The sequence below is a fragment of the Schistocerca nitens genome, chromosome 2, assembly GCF_023898315.1.
Source record: "Schistocerca nitens isolate TAMUIC-IGC-003100 chromosome 2, iqSchNite1.1, whole genome shotgun sequence".
Lineage (NCBI taxonomy): Eukaryota > Metazoa > Arthropoda > Insecta > Orthoptera > Acrididae > Schistocerca > Schistocerca nitens.
In genome coordinates this window covers 554,154,017-554,177,662 of record NC_064615.1, presented here as the reverse complement: position 1 = coordinate 554,177,662, position 23,646 = coordinate 554,154,017, and the positions used below count along the sequence as shown (strand labels likewise).

General features: G+C 37.8%; 1 protein-coding gene across 1 annotated transcript in view; it reads right to left on the bottom strand.

The window, feature by feature from the left end:
- The window catches only part of LOC126236577 (mitochondrial uncoupling protein 4), a 437,887-nt gene that overhangs the window by 186,086 nt on the left and 228,155 nt on the right, over nucleotides 1-23,646 (bottom strand). The window contains exon 3 of the mRNA XM_049945990.1: nucleotides 15,388-15,479. Coding sequence (XP_049801947.1) covers nucleotides 15,388-15,479 — 92 coding nt within the window. The remainder of the gene's footprint in view (nucleotides 1-15,387; nucleotides 15,480-23,646) is intronic.

Sequence of the window (23,646 nt, the reverse complement as noted above, 5' to 3'; positions counted from 1 at the left end):
ATCCTCCATATGCATTGTTATCAGAATGATAGATAAATTCCCTCCTTTTTGAAGGACAGACTGTTCCTCTTTAGTCAACTATCTGTCATTGAGACTGACCACCATGCATCACATGTCAGAAATCACCTTGTCAATCTGCTTCCCGCACCTTGCAACATTTTCTTCTGTCACTCGGTGCAGCAGTCAAGTTTGTTCTGCATGCTCCTGTGAGTGATGCTGTCAGTCCCATCTCAGATGTCTCCATGCATGCTGCTACTTAGTCAGTAGAAGATATCCAAACGTCCCCACCTGCTTTTGCCAAGTATCTCCATGTTTCATGAATTCACTCATGAAGAAAAGCTCGTTCCATTCTTTCATAGATGTGATGTGCTTGGATGGTAGTGATTAGGCACTTATATTTCCTGACAAGGTAACAAAGGCGAGAGAGGACATCACATGTGCTTTCTTCTCCCATCAACAATCAAGGAGTTGGTACAATCTGCAAATCCCCTCCCTGAAGAGGCACAGTAAAAAATTTGTTGACAAGTTGCCCATTGGCTTCTGTCTTGGGTTGTTCAGCCAACGTTTGTTTGATCTGACATTTTGCCTGCAGAAGTGGCTGGTATTGTCGGAGCTTCACCATCCATTGCCGGTGAAGGAGTGAACTTGTGCTCACAGCTGAAGATTTATGTACCTGGCACACAATGTCCAAAGGCTTTCCTGTGGTCATTTCTACTGTGGATCTCATCTTGCTACCTGCAACATTCGTTCTCTGCAGCACAGGAATCCAGGATCCATTCAACTTGAGGCTTTCTTCTTTCTTGCTGAAGCTATCATCATGTTTGTGTATTTCTACAGCTTCCCTGAACAAGCCAGTGGAATGACTCTTCTCTACAGCACAGACTTCCATATCAGCGAGTTTCGCTGTGAGCTTGGTCTCTCACAGTGCATCATCTGCCTGGCCAATTTCTCTACCTGCCTAAACCTGCAATTCAGCTTTTGTTCAGGATCCTGTTGTTAACTGATCATCCTGTCATTCCAACTTATGTTTTTCCACATGTACATGGTATTCAGCATATTCCTGACATTGCAAGTGGGTCCCTTTTCTCCTTCACTGATCTGAGACACTCTTTGATCTTCTTCGTCAGTTTATATAAATAGTCTTTATGCTGTGTTTGCAGAATATACAGCTGATTGTGTCCATCACTCTGGGAATGTACGGTAGAAAGGCCATACCCATCATTTGTTTTTCTGATGTGTGTAATTACATGACACTTCTTATGTAATTGATAGAGCACCCAATGCTCCTCAGCACACTTTGTAGGTGGTGCATCTAGCAGCTGAGATGCTGTGGCTCACATATTCATCTTGCTCATATTATGAGTGTGTTAATCATGCCTCTTTTCTAGCTCGGGTGGTGATTTGATAGTCTGTGCAGATATCAGTGCATGTGTGGTGGTTTTTGATTCATGCTATGTCCCAGGTTTCCACAATCCCTCATGACCAGCACATCTATAAGGGGTAGCTGTTGACCCCTTTCTACCTCCATGGCAAATTTTATGTTGGCATGGAAACTGTTTGAGTGTCTTAGGAAGTCACTAAGCTGTTCCTCACCATGGTTCCATACAATAAAGGTATTGTCGAAGTATCTGTACCACACTTTAGGTCACAAGGTGTTAAGTCCAGTGCCTGTGCTTTGAAATGTTCCATGAAGAAGTTAGCCACCACTGGGCTAAGTGAGCGACCAATGCTCATGCCTTCCAGCTGTTTGTAGAAGTTGCCATTCCACGTGAAATGGCTCATAATAAGATGTCTTGCCAGAATATGGAGCCAATGTGTGCCAGAAAATCATTGATCACCCTTTAGTAAACAAAGAAACAACATCAAAGCTGACCAGGATGTGCTGATCACAAGGGACAATGAAAACTTGGGACACAGCATGTATCAAAAACTGACACACATAGACCAATATCTGCACAAGCTATCAAACCATCACCTGAGCCAAAAAAGAGACATGATTAACACACTCTTAACACAAGCAAGATGAATATGTGAGCTGCAATATCTCAGAAGCAAGATGCAACACATGGAAAGCATTCTGAGGAGCAATGAGTACTCCACCAGTTACATAAGAAGTGTCACAGAATTGAACTCTTGGTGACGTGACACATCAGAAAAAGAAAAGTTGTTCATGGCCTTTCTGCCATATATTTCCAGAGTGATGGACAGAATTGGCTGTATATTGTGTGAAGATGGCATAAAGATTATTTAAAAATTGACAAAGAAGAACAAAAAGTATATCAGATCTGCAAAGGAGAAAAAGGACCCACTTTCAACGTCGGGAATACACCGAATATCACGTAAATGTGGAAAAGTCTATGTTTGAGTGACTGGATGATGGATTAAAGCTAGGATCACTGAACATAAGTGGTATTGCAAGTTGGGGCAGGTAGAGAGGAGGTGGAGGATGCTCTATGTGAGACTTATCACATAGTGAAATTCACCAACAAGGAAGTTATGGCTGTAGAAAGCAACCTTTAACACCTCTAAGGAATTTCATTTCTTGTGCCTGAATCCGGCTGTCTTACTTCTTGGTAATCACCCATGTCTCACTTCCATAGAGCAGTGTGGGAACTGCAACAGTTCTGTGAAATTTAATTTGAGTGTCTTTCCTGGTTTTGTTTTTTAGGTTCCTGTTGATTGTTCCACATACCCAACTGAATTTACTAAGCTTAATTTCAATATCTCTGCTGTAGCCATATGTCATTTCACATCCAAGGTAACTGAAATGGTTTACTTGCTCTAAACTCTTCTAATCTATTTTGGTTCTGATTGGTTCTTTCCCCCTGAAGGCCATTGTCTCAGTTTTTTCTTTTGAAATTTCCATGTTAAATTTTGCACTTATTTGTTTTAGCAAGTAGATTCCTTTCTGAAGGTCATCTTCCTTATCTGCTAGGATCACTGCATCATCAGCATATAGTAAATTATTTAAAAGAATGTTCCTGTCTAAGTAGATGCCTTTCTGAAATTCTGATTTCCTTGTATGTATTATTTCATTAATGTAGATATTGAACGAAGTTGGAGAGATGCAGCAGCCTTGTCATACCCCTTTGTTAGTTGGTACCTCATTAGTTGTTTTCCATTGAGAGCTAGAGTGATATTTGTGTCTTGATATAAACTTTTTATCGTATTTATTAGATGCTTTGGATATCCGCGATTCGTCATTATTTCCAAAAGTTTCTGTCTATTGACATTGTCAAAAGCTTTTTTAAAGTCAATAAAATGTGCGTTTCTTCATTATACTCTCTCCATTTTTCTATTATTTGCTGTAGAATAAAAACTGTACCTATTGTGGAGCATCGTTTCCTAAAACACATTTGTTCCTCATGCAGTACTGCTTCTGCTATGTTTTTAAGTCTTGTATTTAAAATCTTAGCATACACTTTCCATGACAAGTTCAGTCAACCTATTCCTTTGTAATTACTGCACAGGCTTTTATTTCCTTTTTAAAAAATTGATATCACACTAGCTGTTTTCCAGTCTTTGGGAATACTCTTCTTCTTCCAACATTTTTTGAAGAGATGTATCAGTCATTGGTGTAGCATCATTGCTCCCTATTTTAATAATTCAGCATTAATGCTGTCTTTTCCTGTTGCTTTTTTGTTCTTAAGTGATGTTAGTACAGATGTTAATCCATCAGACTGCATTTCACCTAATCCTTTCTTGTCTAGTTGTTCAATTTCAGTTTCTTGTGCTGTATGATCATACCACAATTCATTGTAATGATTTGTCCACTGTTCTTCTTCAATACTATTTATTTGTATCTTCTCTCTTTCTGATGTGTTTAAGGTTTTTAAAACCTTATATGCCATTTGTTGTCTTCCGTGGATATCATGTTCAATATTAGAAATAAACCTATCCCAGTGTTGACGATGTGCTTTCCTTACTACGCATTTAGCGTTATTTCTTTTCTCCTTATAGTATTGTTTGTTCTCAAGAGTGGGGTTGCTTAAGTGTTTTATATATGCATCCTGTTTTTCTTTGACAGCTTTAATTATATCCTCATTCCAAATTTTTAGGCCTCTTCTTTTCTGCATTCTTTTCTTTTTACCAAGAGCTTCTCCTGCTGTTCTGCATACAATATTCTTTAGAGTATGCCATTCTTCTTCTATATTGTCTTTAGTTCGTAAGTTTGCTAGTTCTTCATTTAATCTCCTTTGGTACAGGTGTCTGATACTGTCCTCTTCAAGAAAGTATACCTTATAACCACTTTGATCTTGTTGGTTTGTTACCTGTTTAGTTATTTTCTTCCATTTTGTAAAAAGATCTATTCTGGAGATAAGTAAGAAATGATCTGATCCTATATCTTGTCCACTATACACTCTTGTATCCCTTACTTGGCCCACTAGATTCTCATTTACTAAGATTTAGTCAATTATTGATCTAAGACCTCTGCTGGCCCAAGTATACTTGTGTATAATCTTTTTCTTAAAAAGTGAATATGTGATATTTAAATTGTTGTAAGTGGCAAAATCTCTTAGTAATTTTCCATTTTCATTACATATTGGTTCTCCAAACGGACCTATAATGTTTGTTACTGGTATATTTCCTATTCTGGCATTGAAATCACCCATCATAATAATCTGATCAGTAGCACTGTATTTACTCAGAGTCTTCTGTGGTTCTTCACAGAAGCATTCAGACTCATCTTTTTTCCCTTTTCATGTGCATAGCTTAATATGTTACTGAACTCAGAATCACATTCTTTAATTAACTTTGTTAATATTTCCATCATACCCACTAGATGTTTTCAATTTTCAAGATTTTATGATGGACATTACTTCTGCTGGGGTGGTGACAGTGAAATTCATATTATGGAAGTTACTTGAAATGTCTAGTCTGAGGTATCCCATGGCAGCATCTACAGAACCTGACAACCCCAACTTTTAAGTAACAGTTATAAAATGCTTGTTAAAAAGTTCTGGAACACTATACACATCTGTCACCAATATATCATTTACTCTTAATGCTATTTGCCCCTCTTCATATCTGGTTCTACCGGTGTCCTCCTTCACTATATCCCATATTGCCTTTATTTTGTTATCTGATATGACTATCTTTTCCTTGTAATATATTTACTTTGATGTCCGTATTACCGTCTTTAATAGAAGTTATGTTAATGTGTGTCAGGCAATGGGAACTTTAATTCTTCTAGCATAACAGACCAAGAAATCAAAAGAGAATCAGAAATCTTATTTCAAGTTGTTTGTTTACTGTTCCGAAAAATCAATGCACCAACAACGATGTATCTCCACTGTGAATGGTGTTCGTGGGCTAGCTGTAGCTCTGCATACCATTATGAAGTGCATGGCAGATGTTACTTCCTGTACCATATACTACGGCTTCTTCTCATTCCATTTGTGTATGAAGCATGGGAAGAATCAAAGCTTAAATGCCTTTGTGTTTACTTATTTAGTTCAAGCTTGTCTTTGCAGGCTCTATACAGGCAATATGTAGGGGTTATAGTATATTCCTACATTCCTTAGTAAATTCTGGTTATCAAAACTTTGTAACTAGGCTTTTGTGGGATGGTTGATATCAATCTTCATGGACGTGTAAAAGTAAAAACAGATCATCTTTCAGCTGGTTAGACAGTGTTGATTAGTGGGTCTTTTCTTACATGACTGAAAATGCTGGTGGTGTCTTTTCCATTATTTGTTTTTGGACACTCAGTATATCTTGCAGACTTCGCAACACAGATGCCCACAGTGTAACACAGCTGACCAGGTACCAGTATTTGTATCCTAACAACTCTGTCTGTTGGTTTCTCTGCTTATCCTCTAATTTATTTCCTGGTTCAACAACATATGAAGAATGAAAATTGAAAGGTTCTGAGTGCCAAATCTCACATAATACATACAACGGACAACACAGTATAAAACATAATCCAGCAGGATTCGCAAATTGTGGTGGATGATTCTCTAAATATCAGGCATATTTCAGTACAGCAGAAAAGCTTGGCAAAGAGAACTGGTTATATACTAGTGACTGCAGCTTGATTATATTGTTTCTCAAGTGGAGATTGACATCATAAACATTCAACAGAACTAGATCTGAAAGCCTTCTTACAAAGTTCTTCCAAGTTCAAAAGCTATATATGTGCAGGAGAATAAAAAAAATAATTGTACATAACTTATTTGTATCCAATAAACTGAGAAGGTATCCTGAGACCATCATGGAAAAAATAATACGACAAATTAGAAAATACTTTATTAAGAATGTTCTAACAGCCATACCAAGAGACCGAGTGTTTCTGTGTAATAAGGAAGTTTTTACAAGATAATTCTTCTAAAGAAGGAAACAACACCCAGCTACTCTTAATAATACAAATAGCATTTTTACCAGTAGTTGTTGGCTTTTTTTTCAGTGACTAATGTAAACAACAATGACAGCAATATTCACATGAACAGTTGTCTGAAGATGAACCTGTCAGCTCGAAACCAATAGAGGCATTACTTGTGCAAGTAAACAGCATTATTAACAGTGGCTGGTTGCTGTTTCTGTGCCTGCAGGAATCAACTTTTATTTTTTACACAGTCACAGTCTCAAAACTGTCTTATTTTGATAAAATAGTAGTTACAAATTTTTTGTTACAAGTGCCATTAACACCGAGGCAACACATTTTATTTGTGACAACACAAGTACAGAAATACAGCATTAAGTTTTTAATTGGTACAGCTGTGGTCAGGAAAAATTAGTTGTCACATCTTTCAGATTTTGGCACTTCAGAGAGAAGCACAGCTTGGCAAAAAGATTATGCACCATCTACTAACACATGTTTTAAAGACTTCCTCCATGGTTTGGCACCTGAATCAAATCTAGGGACATGCAACATAGTACTGAGACCAAAATAGCACTGAAAGTACCTTATGTGAGGGGGGGGGGGGGGGGGGGGACGACAGAACCTTTTCAATTTCCACTCTCCACATATCGATTTTCTTTCTTAATAGATCTTTTTCAAATCTTTGAAGTACCACTAACAGGCATTCAGTACAAACTGAGGATGACCAGTCTTTCAAGTATTCAGACCATTTTGTATCACAAATGTCCATGCATAATGCAAATTTCCTAATTGTTAATGTGATACAAATTTTACTATTCTGCTGTCAGAGAGATAAACAATTTATCAATGCGATATACATCAGATGTTCTTGACAATAAGGTCAATACTGCTTTCTCTAGTAGTACAACTTGTAATCCGATGAGGCCAACTTAACACAGAGGGATGCGTGCTGTTATATCATTCTCAACATGCCTTGACTTGCAAAAATCGACAGCATTTAAAAATTACAATGACTCAGATATATCTAATGGTAATCTGTGATTGCTATCTTATTACAGTTGTGGCAACACATATCTGTTACTATTACTTGCACTGCCACTGCTATTTAGTCTCAAGGAAGGAAAAAAAGATTCAGATTTACCATCTGACATGCAGTGAGATAATTTCTCCTTTGTGCTTAGTATTCCCAAGAATAACTGTAAGTCAAAAATTTTCTAAGACTATAGTCATTTTGATGTACAATGAGATAGGAATGATGGTGGAAATAGGATCACATTTGAGGAAGTGGAGAAAATGGTCAATAGACTGCAGTGCAATAAAGCGGCTGGGGTGGATGAAATTAAGTCGGAATGTCAGGTCTTAAATGGCTACACAGGATAATTGAAATGGTGTGGGAGTCAGGACAGGTTCCATCAGACTGGACGAAAGCAGTAATCACACCAATCTTTGAACATGAAAACAGAAAAGATTGTAACAACTACAGAGGTATCTCTTTAATCAGCATTTTGGGTAAAATCTTCTCAGATATTAATGAAAGGAAAGTGCGAGTATAAGTTGAGGACAAATTGGATGAAAATCAGTGTGGGTTTAGGCCTCTTAGAGGTTGTCAGGACCAGATCTTTAGCTTATGGCAAATAATGGAGAAATGTTATGAGTGGAACAGGGAATTGTATCTATGCTTTATAGATCTAGAAAAGGCGTATGACCAGGTTCCTAGGAGGAAGTTATTGTCTGTTCTACGAGATTATGGAATAGGAGGCAAACTTTTGCAAGCAATTAAAGGTCTTTACAAAGATAGTCAGGCAGCAGTTAGAGTTGACGGTAAATTGAGTTCATGGTTCAGAGTAGTTTCAGGGGTAAGACAAGGCTGCAACCTGTCTCCACTGTTGTTCATATTATTTATGGACCATATGTTGAAAACAATAGACTGGCTGGGTGAGATTAAGATATGTGAACACAAAATAAGCAGTCTCGCATATGCGGATGACTTAGTTGTGATGGCAGATTTGATTGAAAGTTTGCAAAGTAATATTTTAGAGCTAGATCAGAAACGTAAGGATTATGGTATGAAGATTAGCATCTCCAAAATGAAAGTAATAACAGTGGGAAAGAGATATAAATAGATTGTGTGCCATATAGGAGGAACAAAGTTAGAACAGGTTAGAACAAGTACTTAGGATGCATATTCTCACAGGATGGCAACATAGTGAAAGAACAGGAAGCGAGGTGTAGCAAAGCTAATGCAGTGAGCGCTCAGCTATGATCTACTCTCTTCTGCAAGAAGGAAGTCAGTACCAAGACTAAGTTATCTGTGCACCGTTCAATCTTTCGTCCAACTTTGTGGTATGGGAGCAAAAGCCAGGTGGGCTCAGGTTACTTTATCAATAAGGTTGAGGTTACGGATATGAAAGTAGCTAGGGTGATTGCAGGTACTAGTAAATGGGAACAATGGCAGGAGGGTGTCCACAATGAGGAAATCAAAGAAAAACTGGGAATGAACTCTATAGATGTAGCAGTCAGGGTGAACAGGCTTAGATGGTGGGGTCATGTTACATGCATGGGAGAAGCAAGGTTACCCAAGAGACTCATGGGTTCAGCAGTAGAGGGTAGGAGGAGTCAGGGTAGACCAAGGAGAAGGTACCCGGCATCAGTTAAGAATGATTTTGAAGTAACAGGCTTAACATCAGAAGAGGCACCAATGTTAGCACTGAATAAGGGATCATGGAGGAATTTTATAAGGGGGACTATGCTCCAGACTGGACGCTGAAAGGCATAATCAGTCTTAAATGATGATGATGATTGTAGTCATGATTGTTTGTGAAATGTACTATAACTAATCTTGGAATTTTAATCATTGCAATTGCCAAGACACATAACACTCACAAAAAACACACATTAAACAGCCAAAGGATCAAATGCTGTTTCCTTTGTGGGCGAATTTTAATTCTTAATTATGTTTGCATTGAATGTATCACCAGAAATTTGAGTTTCAAGCAGCAAGATTTATGTAATATTCCATTTCTGGATGTACATCCTGTTATATTTGGTGGATGTGACTGGTAAATCTGAAAAAATCCTTCTGAAGCTAGGGTCATATTATTCTGACATAATTGTTTATGAGGGGCATTTATAAAGCTTGCCCATTTGCTACAAGTAGTGTAAATACCAGAATATGTCTTGCATGATGCAAGCACAGTGTCAGTCCCCATATTCAAGCACATAGGTATCAAATATTATTTTTTTTTAAAGAAAACAATTGAGACATCTTTAATCAAAGTGCTATATTTTCTAAATTTGTTTATCTAGCTATCTAGCTTCCTTCCATCCATCCGTCCATTCATCATGTTCCACAGATCCTGCTGAGAAAGAGAACCTTCAAGGATATGGAATGAATCAAGGTATATAATAATGAAAGACAAAGACCATGGGCACTTTAAGGGCCAAGTAACACAAGCAGCTGCTTAGGGAGCCAAGCTGAAAGGAGCACCACAGATGCATAAGTGCAAGATTTACAGTGTGTATCATAATTAGCAGCAAAAACTGACATGATTGGAGGTATACAATGACAGAAGCAAATACAATACCCTCTAGTAAAAATGACCCTGCAAACAAGTCATTTGTGAGATAATTCTGAATATATGCTTACAAGCTTCAATTGAGTTCAGCATCAAATATAGTCCTAGTTAGTATAAATGTATTTGAAATGTAAACATTTTGATTAAGTTTCCATCTAATTGGGCTTGAATTTTTTTTTCAAGACATGTCATAGCATAGCCATATCTAGAAGGATCAAAAAGTACAGACTTCCTGATTTTCTTGCTCCCACACTTTCCAGTTGTGCATGATTATCAACTTTTCACCTGTACAGTAGGGATAAGAACACCTTATCAGTTTATTTAATACTTTTAAAACTGAATTTTGATTGCAGGAATGGCCATTTTCCTCAAACGTTTTTAACTGATTTGCTGACTGTGGGTAATGATAAGATAAAACAACTAATAACACGCATCATGCTCTTGTACAAAGAGCCATAGCCAAATAACTGATGTTACTTCCCTGTTAATAAAAGAAGGAGAAGATTTACTCTTGCAAACTACAAATGAAAATTGTCTAACAAAAGAGAGATCCACAAAGAATGGCTCATTTATTCTGTTTAAAAAAATTTGATTCCTTTTATTAGAAACTTTTTAATGCCGATACTATCTCACCTGCAGATATGTTAGGGCTTACAGACTTGAAAAACATATCTGGAATTCTAGTCCAACACAAAAAATTCAAACCATATTAATGCATACTAACATGTTGAGAGTTATGCTTGCATTTATGTCCTGACAAATGCTTGGTGACGCAAATCAGAGACTCATTCAGCCTGAGACTCAACACCAATATGAAGTATGAGTGTCATTCAATAATTCACAAAACCCCTTTTTTGTCAAAGCAGGGTGGTTTTATTTATGATTTAAACACACTAAATTGTTCCCCAGTTCTTCGGTTATTTATCAGTGTAGTTTCTGTTCAGTTCTGTAGCCTTCATCCACCGTAATGTAAGAGCCCATGTGCCTTTATGCACCATTCTACAAGCAACCATCTCAACCAAGCTCATGTGCAGCAACAATTTTCTCATCATTGTGACAGTGCTCCCCATGGAATCCATTCTTCAGTGGGTCAAAGAGATGGAAGTTTGATGTTGCGAGATCTGCGCTGTAGGACCGATGTGGAAGAACAGCCCACCGAAGTTTTGTGCTCTTTTGATCTCCTTTTGTGCTGGCTTGGTGTGTGGCCTTGGGTTATCATGGAGAAGTGGAAATTGTTTGCATTTTTGTGACCATGAACACATTGTAATTGTTTTTCCAATTTCCTATGAGTCTCACAATAGAATTCATAGTTGGTCATTTGACCATGACGGACGACATCGAACAGAATGATCCCTTTTGAGTCCCAGGAGATTGTAGCCATAACTTTACACCTGAGTGTGCTGTTTTGAACTGCTTCTCAAAGGACATGTGTGTTGACATTCCATGGTCTGCCAGTTTGTTTCAGTCTCAAAGTAGTGAATCCATATTTCATTGCCAGTGACACTGTTTGGCAAGAAATGATCAGCATCGGCTTCATAATGAGCAAGCAAATTGGTGTACATTTTCCTTCTTTCATCTTATTCCATATCTGCTTTTTGCTTGGAATGCACTGTAGTTGCAGATTCCATTATGAAGACTGCTTATAACAATGCCATCTACTTGGAGTCACTGGGAATATATGAGATGACACAGGAATGTTCAAGGATGTCGCAAACAAAATCACAATTTTTTTAAATCCAAATGGCCAAGAAAAAATGTATGTTACATTACTTATTGAATGTCCTTCATATTAAAAGGCTGATGTGCCAAAAACAGTTCCTGTGGGCACAGGAGTCTGCATTGCTAGGAAGAACAGATATTCTCTGTAAAGAAAATAGATGAGTACTGTCTCATGAAACAAATGTTCAGTATCTCAGTAAAGTCATGCGAAATGAATTCATCATTCTGTTATCAACACTTATTAAGGATTACCATTTAGATTAGATTGTACTCCTGATGTGAATCTCACAGAACAAATGTCAATGGCCATTTGTTTTGTCCGGGTAGAGCCTTATGAAAAATTAATTATCCAAGAACATTTAATCTAATTACAGAAACTAGTGGTGAATGTTTAATCACAATTCTCTTAAATGAGTTGATAAGATAGCAGATTCGTTTGAAAAATATGTGAGACCAAGAATATAACAGTTCAGATATGAATGGGAAAATATGTCAGTTCAAAAAATAATTAAAGACACTAATCCTCCAGCATTTTGTTTGCGTGTGAGTCTCATTTGTTAAACCTTGTGGTGAATGATTCAGCACTGTCATGTCATGTTTCTGACCTCCTTTTTTCAGTCAATAGTGAATCAATGAATAAACTATAGAATTAAAATTTTCTATTGGTAAACTAAAAAAGTATCAGAAATTTCATGTACTCATTCTTTCCATTCCATTTAATAGGTGCCCAGTTTCAAGGTATAATAATACAAAGCTTTTATGGCGCTAAGGAATTTCTTTAAAAGAAAATGATTTTTTATAATTTTAATATTTATCATTGGAATAAGGTTCAGAAATCTATTTGTTGCAGAGGAATATCTATATAGTACGCAGCTTCTCTTTAGATCCTGGAGAAGCTGCCCAGAACAGATAATCACCCTGAAGTTAGTTATGGATGTCTACAAAAGAAGGCAAAAACAACTAGTCATAACCTTTGTAGATTTCAAAAAGGCGTATGATTGCATCCATAGTTCAATGATGAAAATATTAAGGAATTTTGGACTTCATCCTAAATTAATAAAAATGATACAGTTAACCTTAACAAACACCAAATCCAAAGTAAAATTTAGAGGAGAAATATCTGAACCATTTACGATTAAAACAGGGTTGAGACAGGGAGATTGTTTATCACCATTGCTATTCAATTGTGCTCTTGAATATGTAATGAGAGAATGGTACAAGGAAAATCCTATGAATATTAAAATTGGGACTAAGAAAGATAAAATAAACCTAAATTGCTTGGGATTTGCTGATGACCTAGCATTACTAGCTAATAATATTCAGGAAGCCACGAAACAAATAACAAGCTTACAAAATATAGCACAAAAATTAGGACTCCAAATATCATTTGAAAAGACTGAAATAATGGTAACGGATCCACTTGTAATAGATCACATCACAGTGAATAATAGGGAAATTAAAATAGTGAAACAATTTAAATACCTGGGTGAAATTATAACACATAAATTGGACGAGAAACCTGCATGGCGAGCAAGAACTAATAAAATGATAAAAGCTCAAAAACTAACGTGGTCTACGTACAATAAAAAATGTCTATCAATTAAAACAAAATTAAAACATTACAAGACGGTGGTTCAACCAGAGGTTACATACGGAAGTGAAACTCTTTTTAAAGTCACCCAGAAAAACAGAATTGACAAAATTTTAAAAGTAGAGAGAAGAATTGCTAGAACATGCATAAATAAGAAATATCAAAAAGCTGGGCAATGGCGGATAGTTCCAAATGAAGTGGTATACAGAGAACTGGAGCCCATCACTGATACTATACGAAAGAAAAGGATCTCTTTTTGTGGTCACATTCTGAGGACACCAGAAACCAGATTATCAAGGAAAATTATTGAGAAACTCTGGAAGTTGAAACAACAAGGAGGATGGCTTAAGGAAATAAGAGGGGATATGGAAGAACTGGAAATAACCCTGGATGATTTGCAGAACAAAACGCCAAATTTAAAGAAGTTGAGGGACACAGAAATAAGATTTAAACCAAAAATTGACAAACGACATACAATGAAAAGGGTATTTACAGATGAGGAACGACGAAAAGCATCGGAACGAATGAAGAGATACTGGGCCACTCGGAAGGGGAAAATACCAAAGAAGAGGACCAGAAATGATTGACTGAAGTGGTCCAATGAGGCCGTAAAAGCAGAAGAAGAAGAAGAAGAAGTACGCATTTTAAAAGAAAAATCTGTTTCCACAGTCACTCGATTTAGACTTATTTTTAAAGGTTTTATCAAGAGAATAAGGAAAGAGAAATAATGTCTGAATGAGTGAGTAAGGTATCAGAGAGACAAATGATATGTAGCTTGTCTGGGAGAATGTTCTTCAACCAGCCCTGACAGTGACATAAAAGAAACTTCACCTGTATTGGTCTGTTAACAATAATCTATCACTATACTACTTAATGCTATTTGCACTTTTGCCATCTAGATTTAGTTGAGTAAATTAGTAAGGAAGCTGTTGCACTGAAAAAGCTACTTCATCCTCAGAAACACTACAGAGCCCCTGTTTAACCTATTATTAATATGTATTAATATGTATTCAATTTCATTTGTATTTTTCACGGAAAATATTTTTACATTAAATACTGAAACCTATCAACAGTTCATTATTACTTCTCATGCAGCTTCATAACAAATATTGCTACTTGCCACACAACTAACAGAGCTAAACCTGAATCTTGATATTCAGATATTTTTTTTGGAAAATTTCAAGAAATTGTAAAAATCTAAAAACTTGTATTAATTTATCTTCATTAATAATCTATGGGAAGAAATGGATAGCTGTGTGACATACAGGAGTTTGGCTCAGTCCATGGAGAATGTTTGGATAGCCTAAGTGGTAAGGCGACCACTTGCAACAAGCAGGAAATTCGGGTTCGAGTCCTCGCCTGGTACAAATTTTCACTTGTCACTTTCGGTAGTACATCTATACATATTACAGTCATGTTGAATTCCATGAATTAATTTCAAGCATAAAAGTATTGGTCTGAAATGGTCCTTAAGGAGTCTCTTGCTCAGAAAGAGAAATAAAACAAATGTGTGAAGCCAATTATGGGAATGGTAAAATAGCAAAATGGAGTTTTTCAGCATCTTGCAATCAATAAATGCTTGTTTTAACATTAAAACTTGGCAATGAAAGAGAGAAGTTAGTAATGGAAATGGATTGGCTCACCTTTAATAATGAAGGAAAGTATGTTACTCTGAAACTGGAAAAATTATGCTGACATGGGTGATGTAAATTTTCCTCTTAGTATTGACAAAATCTAGTGGCAAGCATGCCACTAGGCAAGCTCACGTAATATGGCATAATCTCAAGAAATAGCACATGCTGACTATTCAGGCTTTTGTGCAATGAAAGAACTGCTGCAGCGGAAATGTTTTCACAATCATGGCAAGAAGATTGCTGAACTCTATTAATTTTTTTTAAAAATCTGAACGCCAGAATTTCTACAAATAGTTTAACAATTTCATACATCAAACATATCTTATGAGAGGATTGGACATAAATATGCAGATCTCAAGTCTCCTATATTTTCTTTCTGTTAAAATATACATATTTTATGGACTTGCATACTATTCTAGGTGATTTCTCTTTAGTGAACATTCCAAGCATATGCAACATAATCTACATTTTTAAACCTCAAAGGAAACCTATAAATAAATGTAGCAGTATACTGTACATTCTAAAATATTGCATATAGTCACTTACATTTAAGTTTCCGTTTCCTGCTGCTGCTGCCGCTGCCGCCTTTTCCCCTTGTATTTGCAGCCTGGTTTTAGTTAAGTCCAAGGGGTATGTAACTGATGAAGAGAGAAATGATAAACTGTTTTAAATACACTGAATAACACCATGTTGATATCAATGACATAAAGCATTTTAAAAATCTCTCTCTCTCTCTCTCTCTCTCTCTCTCTCTCTCTCTCTGTGTGTGTGTGTGTGTGTGTGTGTGTGTGTGTGTGTGTGTGTGTGTGTGTGTGTGTGTGTGTGTGTGTGTGTGTGTTTTTCAGAAAGTAATAACTTGCACTGAGGTGACAAACATCATGGGATGGCGATCTGTACATACACATATGGTGGTAGTTTGCACACACAAGGTATAAAAGGGCAATGCATTAGCAGAGCTGTCATACGTGCTCAGGTGATTCATGTGAAAAGGTTTACAATGTGATTATAGTCATGTGACGTAAATCAACAGACTTTGAACACAGAATGGCAGTTGGTGTTAGACACATGGGACATTCCGTTTCGGAGATCGTTAGGGAATTCAATATTCTGAGGACCACAGTGTCAAGAGTGTTGTGAGAAAAACAAATTTCAGGCATTACCTCTCATCATGGATAACACAGTACCCGACAGTCTTCACTTAACAACTGGGACAGTGGTGTTAGCGTAGAGTTTTCAGTGCTAACAGAAGGGCAACACTGTGTGAAATAACAGCAGAAATCAATGTGGGACATACGATAAACACATCCATTAGGACAGTGTGGTGAAATTTGGCATTAATGGGCTATGGCTGCAGATGACCGATGTGAGTGCCTTTGCTAACAGCATAACATCACCCGCAGCGCCTCTCCTGGGCTTGTGACCATATTGTATGGACCCTACATCCGGAAAACCATGGCCTGATCAGATGATTCCCAATTTCAGTTGGTAAGAGCTGATAAAAGTGTGATGCAGACCACACAAAGCCATGGACCCAAGCTGTCAGCAAGGCACTGTGCACGCTGGTGGTGGCTCCATAATGGTGTGGGCTTCATTTACATGGAATGGACTGGGTCCTCTGATCACTGACTGGAAATGGTTATGTTCAGCTACTTGGAGACCATTTGCAGACATTCATGGACTTCATGTTCCCAAAGAATGAAGGAATTGTTATGCATGACTATGCACAATGTCACTGGGCCACAACTGTTCACAATTGGTTTGAAAAATATTCTGGACAATTCAGGCAAATGATTTGGCCACCCAGATCACCCAACATTAATTCCATTGGACATTTATGGGAGATAGTTGAGAGGTGACTTTGTATGCAAAATACTGCACCGGCAACACTTCTGCAATTATGGACAGCTAGAAAGGCAGTATGGCTCAATATTTCTGCAGGGGACTTCCAAAAAATTGTTCAAGTCCATGTCATGTCAAGCTGCTGCACTATGCCAGGCAAAAGGATGTCCAACACAGTATTAGGAAGTATTTCATGATTTAATTGTCGCCTCTGTGTAGATTGAAGCAGACTGCTATGTTCTCTAAAGAAGGCAATAAATGGAAAGAAAGGCCAAATGGCATCTGCTTACAAATGCAGAGACAGTAAAATAATCGATTTTGTTTCATGAGAAAATGAAAGAAAGTCTGTAGTAATCTTACACTAAAAAGAACAAATGTATCAAAACTGGCAAATTCAGAGTATAGCAGTGACCTTCCATGTAATGATTTAGACATGTAGTGAAAATTCCCTTGATGATAGCAACACTATAATCACACATAAAACTTCTAAAGTCCTAGCAGAGAAGGCAAATAGAACCCTTAAGGATGTTTACAATTGGTCAACATGCAATAATCCAGTAATGAACTAACAGATAACTAAACGCATAAACTTCAAAATAGGGAAAAATACACTGACAAACTTTTTGGGGATGAATACTAAGTGACAGTTGAAATGGAATAAGCACACAATAACTCCAGTAAAAGAGAATGTCATCAGTATATTATGCCCTTACATTCCTGTATTCAGAGTATAACAGCAAGTAGTCTGTAGATACATACGATCCATTTACAGGGTGTTTCTGTAAGAGTATGCAAAAATTTAACGGGGAATAGAGGATGCTCCACCGAACAATCTGAGGTAGGGAACCTGGGCTCAAAGAAGCCAACTTAAGGAGATAATATGAATAAATTCAAATTCTTGTGTACTTTTTTATTTATGTTAGTTACAGTTAACTGCAAATACCATCACTGATACAATGAATGTACCATTTGTACTGTATCTTACAAAATGTGCTGAAACCCTTGGCTATCAACCTCAATGCAAGTGTGACATTGGCAAACAAGATTCTGATGCACCCTGTCAAATATCCCTGGTCTGTTTCAAATTACATCAAAGGCAGCTACTATTCTGGCAACTAATTCTATCTCCATACCCATTGGGATCTCAATCACAAGTGATTTTAAATATACCCATTATTTTCTATGAAAAATAATCAAGGGGATTCAGGTCAGGTGACCTCACAGGCCATGGAATAAGTCCTCCCCTTCCGATCCAGTGACCAGGAAATACAGTGTTGAGATGGTTGCGGACATCCACAGTGAAGTGAGACAATGCACCATAATGTTGTATCCATGTCCTCTCACAAACAGCGAAGAGTACCTTCTCCAACAACTCAGGTAGAACCTCAAGTACAGGTGGCCATTCAGATGGCCGGGTACAGAATATGGCCCAATGAAATTGTAACCTACAATACCAGTCCTGATATTCACAGCGAAACATACTTGATGGTGTGACTCTACTACAGTGTTACAGTTTTCCTCATTCAACACATCGCTATCCTGCTGTTTGAAATACCATCGGATCAAATAAGGCCTCATCAGTGAACAGCATGATTTGGAGGAAATCTTGTCAATCAATACACAGTTGGAGCAACCACTGACACAATGTGACTCTTTGTGCAAAGTCATCACAAGCATTGCATGGACTTGTTGTAGGTGATATAGATGCAGTTGTTCATGGAGTACTCACCACATGCTAGTATGCGCAGTGCCCATTTAATGTGCGGTATGATGAGTACTTCTAGTGGGGTCTACTGCAATACATTCCATCATCTCCTCAGAATAAGGTGTGCAACAGGTCCTTATGTTGCCAGGTCTCTCTTTTCTTCTTTCCAATAAACTAGTCTCCTGCACTTGTCAATCAAGAGACATAAATACTTGTCTTGACGGATAATGAATGTTAAGAAATTGTTCCATGTATAGCCTTTCAGCAGAGAGTACTTCCCCACACACAAGATGCATGTCAGCGAGTTCTGCAAAAATGTACTGATTCTGCTCCATCAATTTGTACTTTACATCTCTGATAGCAGTGGGTAATGAATGGATCTGTCATTGATTCATAGTACGTTATGTCATGGGACAATGTAAATACGATACAACAGAACCACCTTACGGAAAAGTACAGTAAACGAAACCTGTATCATGATGTCCTAGTGATCAGGCACATCCTCCTTATAGGAAAAAAAGAATGTATATGTAAATAAACAGCACAGTAAATGTAAAATTGTATGCATGTTAGTTGTAAATAAGCTGGAAAACAGTAATGCTAGACAAAGCATTAGACAAGTTTATTTCCATATCTCCTTAAGCTGGCTTCACTGACCCCATGTTCCCTACCTCAAATTGTTCAGTGGAGCATTCTTTAGGACCTGTTACATTTTTGCACACTCTTACAGAAATACCCTGCATACACTCAGCCCTCATCTTTATATGTCAAATTCAGATGAACGCAAAATCCCCAAGACTGGCTAAGTTTCACGGAAGCTCCAAATTTAGCGTAGACATCAATGTGAGATGCTTTTAATAATTTCCACACTGAAGTATTGTCTCAAAATATGGTAGAAAACAGAAAGAGATTCTGGTCTTATGTAAAGTACACCAGTGGCAAAAAACAGTCAATACTGTCACTGCACAGTAGCAATGGAAATGTTACCGATGATGGTGCCACTAAAGCGGAGTTACTAAATACAGTTTTCTGTAATTTCTTCAGGAAAGAAGATGAAGTAAATATTCCAGAATTCGAAACCAGAACAGCTGTTAGCATGAGTGACATAAAAGTAGTTATCTTAAGTGTTGCGAAACAACTCAAACAACTTAAGAAAGGCAAGTCTTCCGGTCCAGATGGTATATCAATCAGGTTCCTCTCAAAGTATGCAGACATAATAGTGCATTTCTTAGCAATCATAAACAAATGCTCACTTGACAAAAGGTATGTTCCTAAAGACTGGAAAGTAGCACAGGTCACACCAATATTCAAGAAGGGAAATAGGAGTAACCCACAGAATTACAGAACCATATCAATGACCTCAATTTGCAGTAGGATTTTGGAGCATATACTGTACTCTAACATTATGAATCACCTTGAAGAAAATGACTTATTGATACATAGCCAACACGGATTCAGAAAATATCGTTCTTGTGCAACACAGCTAGCTTTTTATTCCCATGAAGTAATGAGTGCTGTCGACAGGGGATCTCAGATCAAGTCCATATTCCTAGATTTCCAGAAGGCTTTTGATACCGTTCCTCACAAGCAACTATTAATCAAAGTGTGTGCATATGGAGTATTGTGTCAGTTGTGTGACTGGATTCGTGATTTCCTCTCAGAGAGGTCACAGTTCGTAGTGATAAATCACACAAATCTAAGGGCTGTCAATTTGACTAAATACCTAGGAATTACAGTTATGAGCAACTTAAATTGGAAAGACCACATACATAATATTGTGGGGAAGGTGAAACAAAGACTGCGATTTGTTGGCAGAACACTTAGAAGATGCGACAAACCTACTAAAGAGACAGCCTACATTACACTTGTCCATCCTCTGCTGGAATATTGCTGTGCGGTATGGGATCCTTACCAGGTAGGATTGATGGAGGACATTGAAAAAGTGCAAAGAAGGGCAACTTGTTTCATGTTATCGCACAATAGGGATGAGAGTGTCACTGATATGATACGCGAGTTGGGGTGGCAGTCACTGAAACAAAGGTGGTTTTCTTTGCAGCGACATCTATTTACAAAATTTCAATCACCAACTTTCTCTTCTGAACGAGTAAATATTTTGTTGACACCCACCTATGTAGGGAGAAATGATCATCATAGAAATCAGAGCTCGAACGGAAAGATTTAGGTGTTCCTTTTCCCCATGCGCCATTCAAGAGTGGAATGGTAGAGCAGTAGTATGAAATTGGTTCGATGAACTCTCTGCCAGGCCCTTAAGTGTGAATTGCAGAGTAACCATGTAGATGTAGATGTAAACAGTGTCTGGGACGAATGTACAAAATATGGATACAACTTTTTATTCAGAGAATTTGGCAATATAAGAACTAAAACCAATCATTACACATATGAAAAAAACTGTTTAAAGAGTTGTTTGTCCTAACCACAAGTACTATATTGGAGATCTATGCAAAATGGAACAGCAACACCTCAAGCACCTTGGGCATGCTTACTATCTACATGGCCCCTGCATGCCTCAGTATCACAAGTTTTCCATGTTTAGTCAGGAATGGACACTAGGCAGCAGTACGATGCTGGTAGAAGCCACCACTTCTGAGGGACCTATTCACATCTGCACAACATGTGATGAGAAAATAGTATCATGAATATTCTGCCATTGATAGCTATAAAGGCCAGTGCATGGACTGCATGATCCAGTTCTTTCGGCTTCAAGAGCCTCTCCTGGCCTCCAGGCCGGTGCTGGTCACCTCATCGTCTCAGTATGCTCTCAAAGTCCATCCTAGGACAAACTCTGCTGTTCTTACTTTCATCATTATTTCCTCTGTGGATTTAGACTGCATTAAGGACAGAGTTTTTGCGTCAGTGTTGGACCTAATAGGAAATATACTAGAAAAAGTCATGCAACTTTTAGATAGCAACTTTGTCAAGCCACTGTAACAATACCTAGTGAGATGTGTTTCATGTGCCTTTTGTTCTTACCATCAAAGCAGGCATATTTTGTTGTCAATAAACTTGTTAAAACTTGATCACTGTTTTCCCTGTGTCCCCATGATGGATACTTCAATAAGTATATCTAAGAAGCCATTATACACATTAAGAAAAATATTAGTAATTATTGTGCTAACAGCTTGATCCATAATCATGAACTAATAGCCAAAGCTAATTTATTCATATAGCACATGCTACAGGTCCTGTGCTGTCAGATGCCCCACACCACAACACTTATTTTGATGGAGGAAAATTAACCACTGGCAGTTTTGAATAAAAAATTAAACTTTTAAGGATTGTGTGAACATGACTGTGCTGCATTTTCAAAGCACTAGAAACATAAATTTGATGCAATTTTTAACATTTGAACAACACATGCGACATTAGTGTTCCGGAACAATAACAGAAGAAAATTAGAGGAATCATCACAGTTACAAACACTGGAGAGAAATGTGGAAACAGTTCGGTAATTGTTGTAATGCAGAAACAGAGCTATTTATCTGATGTGCAAAAGAGCATGATCATTGACTTTCAGGCCAATGGAGGAAACATTTCCAAAACCACCAAGTTTGTAAACAGTTTGTGCCACTGTGGTTAAGGTATAACATAATGGTGAAATGGTGCTATCCAAACCCGGCACTGAGGCAACTGTGGCCCCTAAATGATAACGGTGAATGAATGCTGTGGAGATGTGTACAGGCGAATACACATGCAACTGTTGAGCAACTGACCACCCAGATGAACCGAGGGCTACAAAAATTGTCTCCTCAATGACAGTTCACTGAACATTGCTGCCAATGGGCTTCAGAAGCAGATGCCTAGTTCATGCACCCATGCTGACTGGTGTTCATCAGTGACGAAGGCTGGAATTTGCATGCTAATACAGTAACTGGGCATCCACTGAGTGGTGACTGGTGGCCCTCTCAGATGAAACACATTTTATGCTCTATCAGACAGATGTCCATTGGCGTGTAATGGTGGAACACATCTGAAGCAAACACCCCAAAACCAGGAGAGACTGCTACGGTTTGAGGAATGTTTTCATGGAATTACCTGGGTGACTTCATCTTTATGGAAGGCACAATGGCTCAACACAAGTATGAATCTATATTAGGGGATGATGTCCACCCATGCATTTTGTTATTGTTTGTTCTGAGCACAATGGCACCTACAAGCAGCACAATGCAATGTGTCACACAGCTTACAGAATATGCATGTGGCTCAAAGAGGACCATGATGAATTTTCCATATTCCCCTGTCTACAAAACCCAATTGAGAATCTGTTAGCCCACTTCAACTGGACTGTTTATGCCACGGATCCTCAAGCGAAAAACCTAGTACAGCTGGCCACAGCACTGTAGTTAATATGGCTCCACATCACTGTCAGTGAATTCCAGACCCTCACTGACACTGTTCCTGCGTGTCCAAACTGCAAAAGACTACTATTAAGGCTTCTGACAGGTGGTAACATTACTGTGATGGGCAGTGTATGAAGTGTGTGGTAAAAGTTTGATGTATCCAGAATTATAAACTTTCTAAGTTCCATTTCGCTTTTTGATAAAGATCTGGATGAAAAAAATCTATTTTGAAACAGTCTGCTTTAATCAGCACACAAAATGTTGGCCAAATGTCAGTAAAGTTTGCCAGTAATTACACCAGCAATAAAAATCTGCAACACAAGCTACCCTATTCTTCTCACATATTGAAGACAAGGAACACATTGCTCAGATGGCCAGTATCTGTTATACACAGCCTAAATAGGTGCTGGTCCAAACATTTTACTTCTGTAAAATCAAGTTAGAAACAGAAAGGAAACTGATGCTGCTGTCCTGTATAAGAAGAAGCAGCAGCAGCAGCAGTAGTAGTAGTAGTGTACAATCTTGCCGCAACAATGATCTGCTGTTGCAGCACCCACTAGAAGAAATAGTGATTCCATTGAGTACCACATGCAGAAGGCTCCATACACTTATTGGTGTTCTTTTTAGTGTTCAGCCAAGTCACTGACTCCATTTTATGTACAATACAGGATTAATAACTTGGTTGAACAAAAAAAGAATCCTAGAGTTTTTTTTTTTTTTTTTTTTTTTTTTTTTTTTTTTTTTTGGGCGCACAACGTCAACGGTCATTAGCGCCCAGACTAGGAATGCACCGCGAGTCACAAGTTTAAAACAGCAACGAAACGGAAAACACGATGAAAGACATACTGACAGGCATAGGATTAAAAAAGAAAACAGCATAATCAAATGTCCTTTGAGAGGGTT